Here is a 12,587-nt window from a genome sequence, read left to right as displayed (position 1 = left end):
CCACGGCATGTGGGATCTTCCTGGACCGGGGCACGAACCAGTTTCCCCTGCGTCGGCAGGCGGACTCTCAACCACTGCGCCACCAGGGAAGCCCTGTTGGAAGATTTTTAATCACAGTTTCAATTTCATTACTTGTGATTGGTCTGTTCATATTTTCTATTTCTTCCTGGTTCAGTCTTGGAAGGTTATACCTTTCTAAGCATTTGTCCATTTCTTCCAGGTTGTCCATTTTATTGGAATACAGTTGCTTGTAGTAGTCTCTTAGGATGCTTTGTATTTCTGCGGTGTCTGTTGTAACTTCTCCTTTTTCTTTTCTAATTTTATTGATTTAAGTCCTCTCCCTCTTTTTCTTGATGAGTCTGGCTAATGGTTTATCAATTTTATTTATCTTCTCAAAGAACCAGCTTTTAGTTTTATTGACCTTTGTTACTGTTTTCTTTGTTTCTATTTCATTTATTTCTGCTCTGATCTTTATGATTTCTTTCCTTCTGCTAACTTTGGGTTTTGTTTGTTCTTCTTTCTCTAGGTCCTTCAGGTGTAAGGTTAGATTGTTTATTTGAGATTTTTCTTGTTTCTTGAGGTAGCCTTGTATAGCTATAAACTTCCCTCTTAGAACTGCTTTTGCTGCATCCCATAGGTTTTGGATCGTTGTGTTTTCATTGTCATTTGTCTCTAGGTATTTTTTGATTTCCTCTTTGATTTCTTCAGTGATCTCTTGGTTATTTAGTAACGTATTGTTTAGCCTCCATGTGTTTGTGTTTTTTATGTTTTTTTCCCTGTAATTCATTTCTAATCTCATAGTGTTGTGGTCAGAAAAGATGCTTGATATGATTTCAATTTTCTTAAATTTACTGAGGCTTGATATGTGACCCAAGATGTGATCTATCCTGGAGAATGTTCTGTGCACACTTGAGAAGAAAGTGTAATCTGCTGTTTTTGGATGGAATGTCCTATAAATATCAATTAAATCTATCTGGTCTATTGTGTCATTTAAAGCTTCTGTTTCCTTATTTTTTTCATTTTGGATGATCTGTCTGTTGGTGTAAGTGAGGTGTTGAAGTCTCCCACTATTATTGTGTTACTGTCGATTTCCTCTTTTATAGCTGTTAGCAGTTGCCTTATGCATTGAGGTGCTCCTGTGTTGGGTGCATATATATTTATAATTGCTGTATCTTCTTCTTGGATTGATCCCTTAATCATTATGTAGTGTCCTTCCTTGTCTCTTGTAACATTCTTTATTTTCAAGTCTATTTTATCTGATATGAGTATTGCTACTCCAGCTTTCTTTTGATTTCCCTTTGCATGGAATATCTTTTTCCATCCTCTCACTTTCAGTCTGTATGTGTCTCTAGGTCTGAAGTGGGTCTCTTGTAGACAGCATATATATGGGACTTGTTTTTGTATCCATTCAGCAAGCCTGTGTCTTTTGGTTGGAGTATTTAATCCATTCACATTTAAGGTAATTATAGATATGTATGTTCCTATGACCATATTCTTAATCGTTTTGGGTTTGTTTTTGTAGGTCCTTTTCTTCTCTTGTGTTTCCCACTTAGAGAAGTTCCTTTAGCATTTGTTGTAGAGCTGGTTTGGTGGTGCTGAATTCTCTTAGCTTTTGCTTGTCTGTAAAGGTTTTGATTTCTCCATGGAATCTGAATGAGATTGTTGAAGGTAGAGTAATCTTGGTTGTAGGTTCTTCTTCCCTTTCATCACTTTAAGTATATCATGCCACTCCCTTCTGGCTTGTAGAGTTTCTGCTGAGAAATCAGCTGTTAACCTGATGGGAGTTCCCTTGTATGTTATTTGTCATTTTTCCCTTGCTGCTTTCAATAATTTTTCTGTCTTTAATTTTTGCCAATTTGTTTACTATGTGTCTTGGTGTGTTTCTCCTTGGGTTTATCCTGTATGGGACTTGCTGCGCTTCCTGGACTTGGGTGGCTGTTTCCTTTCCCATGTTAGGGAAATTTTTGACTGTAATCTCTTCAAATATTTTCTTAGGTCCTTTCTCTCTCTCTTCTCCTTCTGGGACCCCTACAATGCGAATGTTGTTGCATTTAATGTCGTCCCAGAGGTCTCTTAGGCTGTATTCATTTCTTTTCATTCTTTTTTCTTTATTCTGTTCCACAGCAGTGAATTCCACCATTCTGTCTTCCAGGTCACTTATCAGTTCTTCTGCCTCAGTTATTCTGCTATTGATTCCTTCTAGTGTAGTTTTCATTTCATTTATTATATTGTTCATCTCTGTTTGTTTGTCCTTTAATTCTTCTAGGTCTTTGTTAAACATTTCTTGCATCTTCTCGATCTTTGCCTCCATTCTTTTTCCGAGGTCCTGGATCATCTTCACTATCATTATTCTGAATTCTTTTTCTGGAAGGTTGCCTATCTCCACTTCATTTAGTTGTTTTTCTGGGGTTTTATCTTTTTCCTTCATCTGGTACACAGCTCTGTGCCTTTTCATCTTGTCTATCTTTCTGTGAATGTGGTTTTTGTTCCACAGGCTGCAGGATTGTAGTTCTTCGTGCTTCTGCTGTCTGCCTTCTGGTGGATGAGGCTACCTAAGAGGCTTGTGTAAGTTTCCTGATGGGAGGGACTGGTGGTGGGTAGAGCTGACTGTTGCTCTGGTGGGAAGAGCTCAGTAAAACTATAATCCACTTGTCTCCTGATGGGTGGGGCTGGGTTCCCTCCCTGTTGGTTGTTTGGCCTGAGGCGACCCAACACTGCAGCCTACGTGGACACTTTGGTGGGGCTAATGACAGACTCTGGGAGGGCTCAGGGCAAGGAGTACTTACCAGAACTTCTGCTGCCAGTGTCCTTGTCTCCACAGTGAGCCACAGGCACCCCCTGCCTCTGCAGGAGTCCCTCCAACACTAGCAGGTAGGTCTGGTTCAGTCTCCTTTGGGGTCACTGCTCCTTCCCCTGGGTCCCGATACGCATACTACTTTGTGTGTGCCCTCCAAGAGTGGAGTCTCTGTTTTCCCAGGTCCTGTCGAAGTCCTGCAGTCAAATCCTACTAGGCTTCAAACTCTGATTCTCTAGTAATTCTCTTCCCGTTGCTGGACCCCCAGGTTGGGAAGCCTGATGTGGGGCTCAGAACCTTCACTCCAGTGGGTGGACTTTTTTTGTATAAGTGTTCTCCAGTTTGTGAGTTAACCATCCAGCAATTATGGGAGTTGATTTTACTGTGATTGTGCCCCTCCTACCATCTCATTGTGGCTTCTCCTTTGTCTTTGGATGTGGGGTATCTTTTGTGGTGAGTTCCAGTGTCTTCCTGTTGATGATTGTCCAGCAGCTAGTTGTGATTCTGGTGTTCTCACAAGAGGGGGTGAGAGCATGTCCTTCTACTCCGCCATCTTGGTTCCTCCCTCAATCTGCTTAACTCTGCTTCTTTTCTGTTTTATTCACTAGCCTGTTGTATTTTTTAGATTCCACATATGAGTGATATCATACAGTATTTGTCTTTCTCTCTCTGACTTATTTCACTTAGCATAATGCCCTCCAAGTCCATCCATGTTGCTGCAAATGGCAAAATTTCATTCTTTTTTATGGCTGAGTAGTATTCCATTATATATATATATATATATATACCACTTCTTTTTTTCTTTATTAATTTTTATTGGTGTATAGTTGCTTTACAATGTTGTGTTAGTTTCTGCTGTTCAGCAAAGTGAATCAGTTATACATATACATGTATCCACTCTTTTTTGGATTTCCTTCCCATTTAGGTCACCACAAGCATTGAGTAGAGTTCTCTGTGCTATACAGTAGGTTCTCATTAGTTATCTATTTTATATATAGTAGTGTATACATATCAATTGTAGTTATTACTTTTTATAATTTAATTTTATTCACTGTGTTTTATTTCTTAAAATAATTGTATGTTTTGAAAAATATCTAGTCAACAATTGTATTATTTTCTAATCTTTTCATTGTTTACCAATAGCCAACATTTAGTTAGTGTTCACATTGGGAAATGAAAAGCATTGAACTCTTTTCATTCTTGGAATAACTTAAAAACTCTAATTCTGATCAGATCCAACAGATGGCAGTGATGTTATAAATTAATAGTGTAAAATATTCTTATAATATGTAGACTCTGCCCCTCAGAAAATGTGAACCAAGAATAAATTCTCTCAGTACTTGCATAAATAATATAAAACTTTGATATGACTACTTGGATAAAAGAGTACAAAGTAAATATAACATGAAATTTAGCTGAAATAGTACTTCTTTCAAAAGCGAACAACTTTCTCCTTTCCAAAAAGTATTATAAATTGAGAATTGTCAGAAAGATTAATAGTGAACCAAAAAAGATAATGGTGTCCAAATTAACTAAGTGGATTACATTTTTATTTAAAATTCATTATTGCTTCTTGGTTTCCTTTTTTATCTCTTTCTATGGGGGTTGTTTTAACCTCACTTTTTACTTATTCACTTAAAAATGATATTACTTGTTTTCCCCCTGTCACTTTAAATAAGTGAATCTGGCTATTCTTGTCCTCTTTTCCTATACCCTCAAATAGTTATTTTTATTCTTATTCATTGCCTTTTGTCCACTTTGAGTGACCTTTTTCTGCAGATAATAAAGAATGAAAAGTATGGCTAGAAGACTCTTAGAGCTAAGTAGCTCTCCACTTTTTGATCCAAATTATGTGAAAACAAACAAACACCACAATACAGATGATCACTTTCTGTTTCAAGTTATGGGCATTGTCAGATAGACCTTCTGTTTTTCACTGTCCTTTTCCTTTTGGTTGTATTTCCCCCCGAAAGCCTGCTATGGGATGGGCACAATTCTAGATGCTTGGTGTGTGTCAGTGAATTAAACAGACAAAGGTGTTGGGTGCTGGTCAGAGAACATAATGAGTGAGCTGTATGGTATGTAAGAAAATGATAAGAGTTATGAGAAAAGGGCAGTAGGAAAGGAGGATGGAGTATGTGTGTGGGTGGTACAGTTGTAACCACTGTGGTCACCACATTTGGGCAGACCTGAGGGGGTGAGGGACTGAGCGGTGGGCATCCTGGAGTAGAAGAACATTCCACGCAGAGAGGATGGTCATACAAAAGGCCTAAAGCAAAACACTTCTGGGAGGTGACTGTACTCTCAGAATATATCTATTTTATGCTTCATCATTTTACTCTCTGACATTGGCTTGTTTGTAAGTAAAGGGATTTGTGTTTGTTAAATTATTTTTTTAACTACAATTTTACTTATCCATAACTCAATACCTGGAGACTTCACATATCCAGAACACACATGAGAACTATCAGAAAAAAAAGAAAGGAAGAAAGAAATGGCCTGTGAAGACCAAAACACCCCTTAGAGCAGTGGCCTCAGGTCCTCCCTTACTGCTTTTATGTAAACTTTGATAAAGCTTGGTTACCTGGTATCCAAGCTTTTCACTGATTGAAAGGAAGGGATCTGAAGAGAACCTCGGCAGGGTTGTGCCTACCAATCAAATCTACAGACAGCAGTGAATATTAACACTGCCAGCCTGCCAGTAGGAGTCAATAAAATGCACCAACCCCAAAGGCACCCCACCTAGAGGCTACACTCAGAGAGGAGGCAAGCACCCACCTTCCCTAAGGGGCCCTGACGACACCACTGTGGAGCGTAGGAGAGCCACTGACTCAAAATGATAACCATACCCCACCCCCCCAAAGTTTTGATTCAAACTCATTACAAATTTTTAAAAGCTTTGTTGATTATAGAAGTAAATTTTCAAGTGTCTAGAAGACTTTATCTAGGAAGCCTCATTCACAGAAAATAACAATTAGGCAAGATCTTTTGGTACCAATTAAAGAGATACTTATAATTCAAGTTGAAAATCTTCCACCAAGGGGTATGGATGACCTGGTTATTTATTTATCATTGCTACCAAATTTCTCATCATTCTCCTATTTTATTACATTTGGGTGTGTTTTCTCTTGCAAGAGCACAAATCTGAATCCAGGTATTTTAGATTGTAAATTATTTTATGTATATTATAAAATTCTGTTTTTAGATTATAAAAATACTTTGACTTAAAAAAGCATTTGCCAGTTTTGCAAAGAGAGTCACAGCAAAGTATGTTCCTCTTTCCTCTGGTTGATTATTTTCTTTACTTCAGAAAATTCTGATTTACCCACAACTTTCCAAGCAAAACTCAGTTACATAAAGGAAATTATACCAGCATTATATGTTGTCATAACATGCCAGTTACTACTCAGTTCATGAAATGAGTCTCCAGCTCCAGAAGGTACCCTGAGTGTAAGAATTAGAAATCCATTTTAGGCACTTGAGATAGAAGTGTAGGGGAAGGGGTTACATTTTAACAAACAAAATTAGAATTCTCAGGGCTTAACTGCATTAAAAAAAAAAAAAAAAAAAAGGCTAGCAATTATCAGGTATCCAAACAGCTACCAAATGCACCTGGAAGACAATAGCTCTGGGTTTTTGCCTTCTTCTCTTACTACTTAGGTGTGGTGGAAAAGCAACTTTCTAACTATTTCTAACCCTCAGCTCCAGCCCCCCAGCAGCAGAGGCAGGGACTCAGCCTTGCTCCTATAGCTAGCACTTTGCTAGGAAAGCTGATGAAATGGACTGCTTCTAAAAATCGATGCTGGAAACACTCACCAATGCCGAGTTTAAGATAATCTTTTAAAAATGATCTGAGTAGGAAACATTTTTTTACTACAAATAACCAGTCATCTTTGTTGTCTGTTCTGCTGTGGTCGGCTTCAGTAAGTACCACCCTAGAAGGATCGACAATGGGGCTTGTTTGTGTTCATTCCTTTTGATTGACTATAAAATCTTTTTCAACCCCAGTTTTCAGCATTTGGCACAAACAGGTCAAATCTGACTCCATTTCCTCCTCAAAACCATTAATTTTCAGTACCTTTTAGCTCAAAAAAGTCCAAAGTAAAAGCTATACAGACCTCAAAAAAAATCCATAAAACACTTTTATTCATGTCAATAATAATAATCATGTCAAAGATTGTAGCTATTAAAGGAACGTAATTTTGTTTTGATGCTTATGCATTTCAGCTACGTTTTTATTGGACATTGTTAGATTTTTAGTCATTCCATTAAGGTCTTATAAAATATTTGTGTGGGAGTATGGAAAAAGAAAGAAAGGGTAAGAGACAGATGAACTATATGATGGGGATGGAGGAGGATTTATTTCAAGTAAGAAAGGGGTAATTTTAGGCACAATGCCACAAAACAATAATAAACGAGTGTTAAAAACTAACGTACTGAGATGGTTAATTTTATGTGTCACCTTGACCGGGCTAAGGGATGCCCAGTCAATAATGGTGAAACATTATTTACGAGTGTGTCTGTGAGGGTGTTTCTGGAAGAGGTCAGCATTTGAATCTGCAGACTGAATAAAGATCCCTCTTATCAACGTGGGTGGGCATCATCCAATCCACTGAGGAACTGTACAGAACAGAGGAGGAAGGGTAAATTTGCTCTCTGCTTGAGACGGGACAGCCATCTTCTTTCCTTGGACATCAGTGCCCCTGGTTCTCACCAGGGACTGTAAAGGGACTGACCTTTACAACCTTGTTCTCCACGTCACAGACAGCAGATAGTGGGACTTCTCAGCCTTCATAAGCTCATGAGCCAATCCCTATAATAAATCTCATATATATATATCTCCTATTGGTTGTGTTTCTCTAGAGAACCCTGACTAATACTCGTACCATATTTAGGGAAGGTAAATAAAATTTTTTTTACTCTTCTTTATTTATTTAGATATACTTTTTATTGAGGTTACATTGGCCTGTAACATTATGTAAGTTCATATGTACATTATATTTCTACTTCTGTATACACTATGGTGTGCTCACCACCAAAAATTTAGTTTCCATCCGTTACCATACAGTTGATCCCCTTTACCCATTTCCCACTCCCACGCCCCACCACCCTGCCCCTTTCCCTCTGGTAATCACTACTCTGTTCTTTGTATCGATACATTTGTTTTTGTTTGATTGGGCTTGTTCATTTATTTTGTTGGTTTGTTTTTTATATTCCACATAAGAGTGAAATCATAGAATATTTGTCTTTCTCCATCTGACTTACTTCACTCAGTATATCTTCAGGGCCCATCCATGTTATCGCAAATGGCAATAATCATTTTATTTATGAAAGTTGCCTTCTAAAAATTCTTACTGTTTTATAAGGCAACTGTATCTTCTGTAGAGGAAATAGTAAGGCTTTGGGGTCTAACAGATCTGGCTTTAATTTCTAGCTCATCGAGTTGAATGAATATATGTACCCAGGAAAATTAGGGAAACTTGCAGAGCTTCAGTTTCCTCATTAGTAGATGGAATATCTAGACAATTAAAATTTTAAATGAATATAAATTACATTTCACAGTGTTTGGAATACGGAGGACATTCCTTTTCAACCCTTCTCCATAAGTATATACCCATATATGTTGTTTTCAATGGACTTTTAAAATGTTTCTCGATTTATCTAATGTTTATGTCCTTTTAAAATTGGTTCTTTAAAATTTTTTTCTTGATTTACCAATATTTGTAGACTGTCTTTAATATTTCCAACATTAGCCAGTTTTCTCTGTTCTGGAACCTTCTACAAGATTTAGCCTGTTACCTGCATCAAATGGCCTGCACATTTTCCCAGCAAGCCCAGAAACCCTCAAGATTTTGTAATGTCTTTGGAAAACAGGCTTATCTGCTGACTCTTATTTTCATAAGGGTTCCTGAGGAATAAATAACTCAACATAGAAGCATCTGAAAGAATATGTAAACTGCCTTGAAAGCCAGGAGATTACGATGAGCACATCTTGGACTGTTAAATATCCCATAAACAAGTCCCTGTTGAATGAGTCTTTTTGTACTTACTTTGCATTAGCGGGATTACAAGTGGTCAGATTCGCCAGGGCAAGGGCCGAAGCTTCCCTTACCTCTTCATTGTCACTTTTTAGTAACTGAATTAACTGTGGGATCCCTACAGAAAAAGAAAGGTAAAATGTGACTTTACAGACATCGATGTGAACTAGAATACGGCAACCTAAAAATGTTCAAAGTGGCCTTTTCCAGTTTGCTTACCCTGATTATTGAAAAATTCTTTGCTGCCCGAATTCTCACACATTGCCGAAATAGCTTGGGAAGCGGCAATTTTAGTTCCATCGTTTTCAGAACCCAAAAGGGTTACAAGGCATTTTTCAACTTCTTGTTCATGAAAAAGTTTTCTATTTTCAGCTTTCATAAACCAAAAGGGAGAAAAAAAAAATCAGAATTTTGCTGCAAAAACTGTGCAAGTGTAAAGACTTCCGCATCCAAAATATGATAGGAATTCAAACTATTTGTTAGCTTTAGTCACAGTCTAAAATATATACCTATTTATCCTTTAGAACACAGTGATTATGCAAAATGAATTATGGGCATTGCATTTTTTTCATTTTCCCTCATATGATATCAGTACTATGGCAGAGAAAATTCTGTAATAAGAAAGAGGCAAGCTTCAGACTTAGCAAGAACTTATTTAACATCAGTCATATGCCTGTCATGGTGCTGTGTTCACATGCGCTCTTCGCACTGAATACAAAAACCTGTTTATTTTAAATACAAAGCCCTATATTTGAAGAATGCCTAAGACGCACAAACTTGTGAGCTGGATGCTCAAGAGCAGAGCAGAGAGGAGGAGAAAGTCAAAATGAGTAATAAAGTATTGATATGATCCCAAGTCTTAAGAATTTATGATCATCTTTTATCTTGTTACAATACATGCTGACATAGCAAAAACTATAATAATTACTTAATTGCTAAGTTGCCATAAACATAAAATAACATAAACATAGCACAGTTCCGTTTGAAAACAAAGTTATGACTCTTAAGTACATACCATGATATTAACCCCACTATAAAACACTAAATTAAAACCAAAACCAAAGTATTTTTAATGTTCTTTTTGTTCCCGATGTTCCTCTATTTAGTTTGATTTTTTAATAAATGACAATCTCATCACTATACAAAAGCAAATACTGCATTGAATTAAATTAGAACATTAAACAATTTTTGTTTTGTGTTCTACAGTTAATTCTAAATAAATTACTATTTATTAAAAGCATGTACTAGAAAAATATATATTAAACCGAACTCAGTTTTAATGCTATAACAGAACCAGAGACAAGTTGGAAAAGAAACAGCTTACAAATAATTCCTTGCTAATTTATTTACAGTTCCTAAGAAAATTTTGTCATAGGTTTGATTCTCATTAATTAACCTTTATAAAGTCAATGTAAATGATTAAAATGGAAGAATGTGTGATATGTGCTCTTAGGATGTTGATATACAAGAGAAGAATATTTTGTTAGAATAAAGATCTCTGCAAAAACTGCTGATACTACCTTAGATTACATCAACATGTGGAAATAATTCACTACTTGTACATATTTTAATTAACTTTTTTCCCAGAGATATCTTCAGAAATTATAGCAACTAGGTTTCCACTTTTATTGATTTTTGTCTTCTTTCAACAATGATTTTTAAAAATTACCTTTTTCACAGAAGCGGTATCATGGTCAGATGTCACCACCTTTGCAAATACTGTTTTGGCCTTTGTTCCTCTGATACACAGATGTATGCCGGAGCAATCTGGCCATCACTGGCACAAGCTAAGTCACTAACACTTCTGTTCATTCGTCTTAAAGCAATCATGAACCATGTCCTATAATCCTATCATTTTAATCCCTGCTCCTTTCATTTAAAACTGGAATTCAGTCAGGCCATAACTGTTTCATTAACAAGCTGCGATTAATACTTAAATCTCAAGTATATGGCCCCTAAAATGTTTTAAAATATATGTAGTCCTTATTAGTTTTCCCTGAATAAACAAGATCTCAAACTTTTCCAGAATCTCTGACTTAAAGTCCTCAGATTTATAATTAAAACTTCCAAGATGGGCTTCCCTGGTGGCGCAGTGGTTGAGAGTGCGCCTGCCGGTGCAGGGGACACGGGTTCGTGCCCCGGTCTGGGAAGATCCCACATGCCGCGGAGCTGCTGGGCCCGTGAGCCATGGCCGCTGAGCCTGCGCGTCCGGAGCCTGTGCTCCGCAACGGGAGAGGCCACAACAGTGAGAGGCCCGCGTACCGAAAAAAAAAAAAAAAAAAAGACTTCCGAGATGATGCTCAATCAACTTCACTAAACAGAACACTCTGAGTGGATTCTATCAAGAAAATCGACCAAAAGAATTAATTTGAAAAGACTAACTTTGGAGTATATGATGGTTACAATAAACAGTGTATACACAATTATTGGAACAATTTTTAAAAACTAATTTAAATACTGTGGGCAATTAGTTTCTCAACCCTGCTGGGAGTGTTCTCAAAATCCAGCTGTGTTCACCAAACCTCAAAAGTGCTGACTGCAGCGTGGCTATAATGGATTTAAAAGATGAATTAACATATTAACCAAGTACCTTCATTGAATTGCTACACTGAGAAGTATTTACGTGTTAATTACACAGAAAGTAAAGATGGCAAGGTAATTATGCTACTAATAGAATAATGTCCTTTAAAAATAACATTTGTTCAGTATCACTAAATTTAAAGGCATGAGGTTTTGTATCTGAAAATAAATCTGTATGTAATGATGCTTTTCTTTACCCATTCTCAGAAGTTGCTAGTGGGCCACCTGTGCTCCTGCTGAGATGTTAATGCAGTTCATAAACCTCATGGCAAAATGGTAGTTAACACCTTCCTCCTCCTGGTGCCAGGTCAAAGGCATACTAATTTAGGGGTGCATATTAAAACTTTACTCAGCAAACAAAACTTAAAGAGTGTATATTATGTGGTTTTGTTTCAACTGTGTTTTTGACATGCAATGACAATGCTAACCCTAACCCTAGCCTACAAAAAACTTTTATGATGATGGAAAGTAAAAAGAGAATGTTATAAATGAATATGGAACAGTATAAGGAGCAACATTTGTAAAAACCTACTTATGAATGGAGTTAAGAAAATACAAACTGGACTACATCAAAGTTTAAAATGTCTGTGCATCAAAAGACACAATCAATAGAGTTAAAAAGGCAACCCACAGAATGGGAGAAAATATTTGCAAGTCATATATCGGATAAAGAGTTAATATCTAGAAAATATAAAAACTCCTACAATTCAATAACAAAAAAAAATTTAAACCCAGTTTAAAAATGGGCAAAGGATTTGAATAGGCATTTCTCCAAAGAAGATTTTTTAAATGGCCATTTAGCACATGAAAAAGATGCTCAACATCACTAACCATGAAGGAAATGCAAATCAAAACACAAAGAGATACCACTTCACACCCATTAGGATGGCTACTATTAAAAAAAAGAAAAAAAGGCAGAATATACCAAGTGTTGGCAAGAATGTGGAGAAATTGGAACCCTTGTGCCCTGTTGATGGGAATGTAAAATGGTGTAGCTGCTATGGAAAACAGTATGGCAGTTCCTCAAATTAGTAAACGTAGAATTACCGTATGATTCAGCAATTCCAATTCTGGATATATACCCTAAAGAACTGGAAGCGGGGGCCCAAAGAGATATTTGTACATCTGTGTTCATAGCAGCATTATTCACTGTACCCAAAAGGTGGAAGCAATCC

At 36.9% G+C, this 12,587-nt stretch overlaps 1 protein-coding gene across 2 annotated transcripts in view; it reads right to left on the bottom strand.

The window, feature by feature from the left end:
* ARMC3 (armadillo repeat containing 3) overlaps positions 1-12,587 on the bottom strand; it is an 89,405-nt gene that overhangs the window by 43,098 nt on the left and 33,720 nt on the right. For both annotated transcript variants that reach the window (XM_060003770.1, XM_060003771.1), the window contains exons 8-9: positions 9,052-9,204; positions 8,845-8,950 (exon numbers count right to left, since the gene is read on the bottom strand). In XM_060003770.1, coding sequence (XP_059859753.1) covers positions 8,845-8,950; positions 9,052-9,204 — 259 coding nt within the window. The remainder of the gene's footprint in view (positions 1-8,844; positions 8,951-9,051; positions 9,205-12,587) is intronic.

This window comes from Delphinus delphis, chromosome 2 (genome assembly GCF_949987515.2).
Source record: "Delphinus delphis chromosome 2, mDelDel1.2, whole genome shotgun sequence".
In the NCBI taxonomy this organism is placed as follows: Eukaryota; Metazoa; Chordata; class Mammalia; order Artiodactyla; family Delphinidae; genus Delphinus; species Delphinus delphis.
Note: the sequence above shows the minus strand (reverse complement) of the source record. Positions and strands in the feature narration are given on the sequence as shown.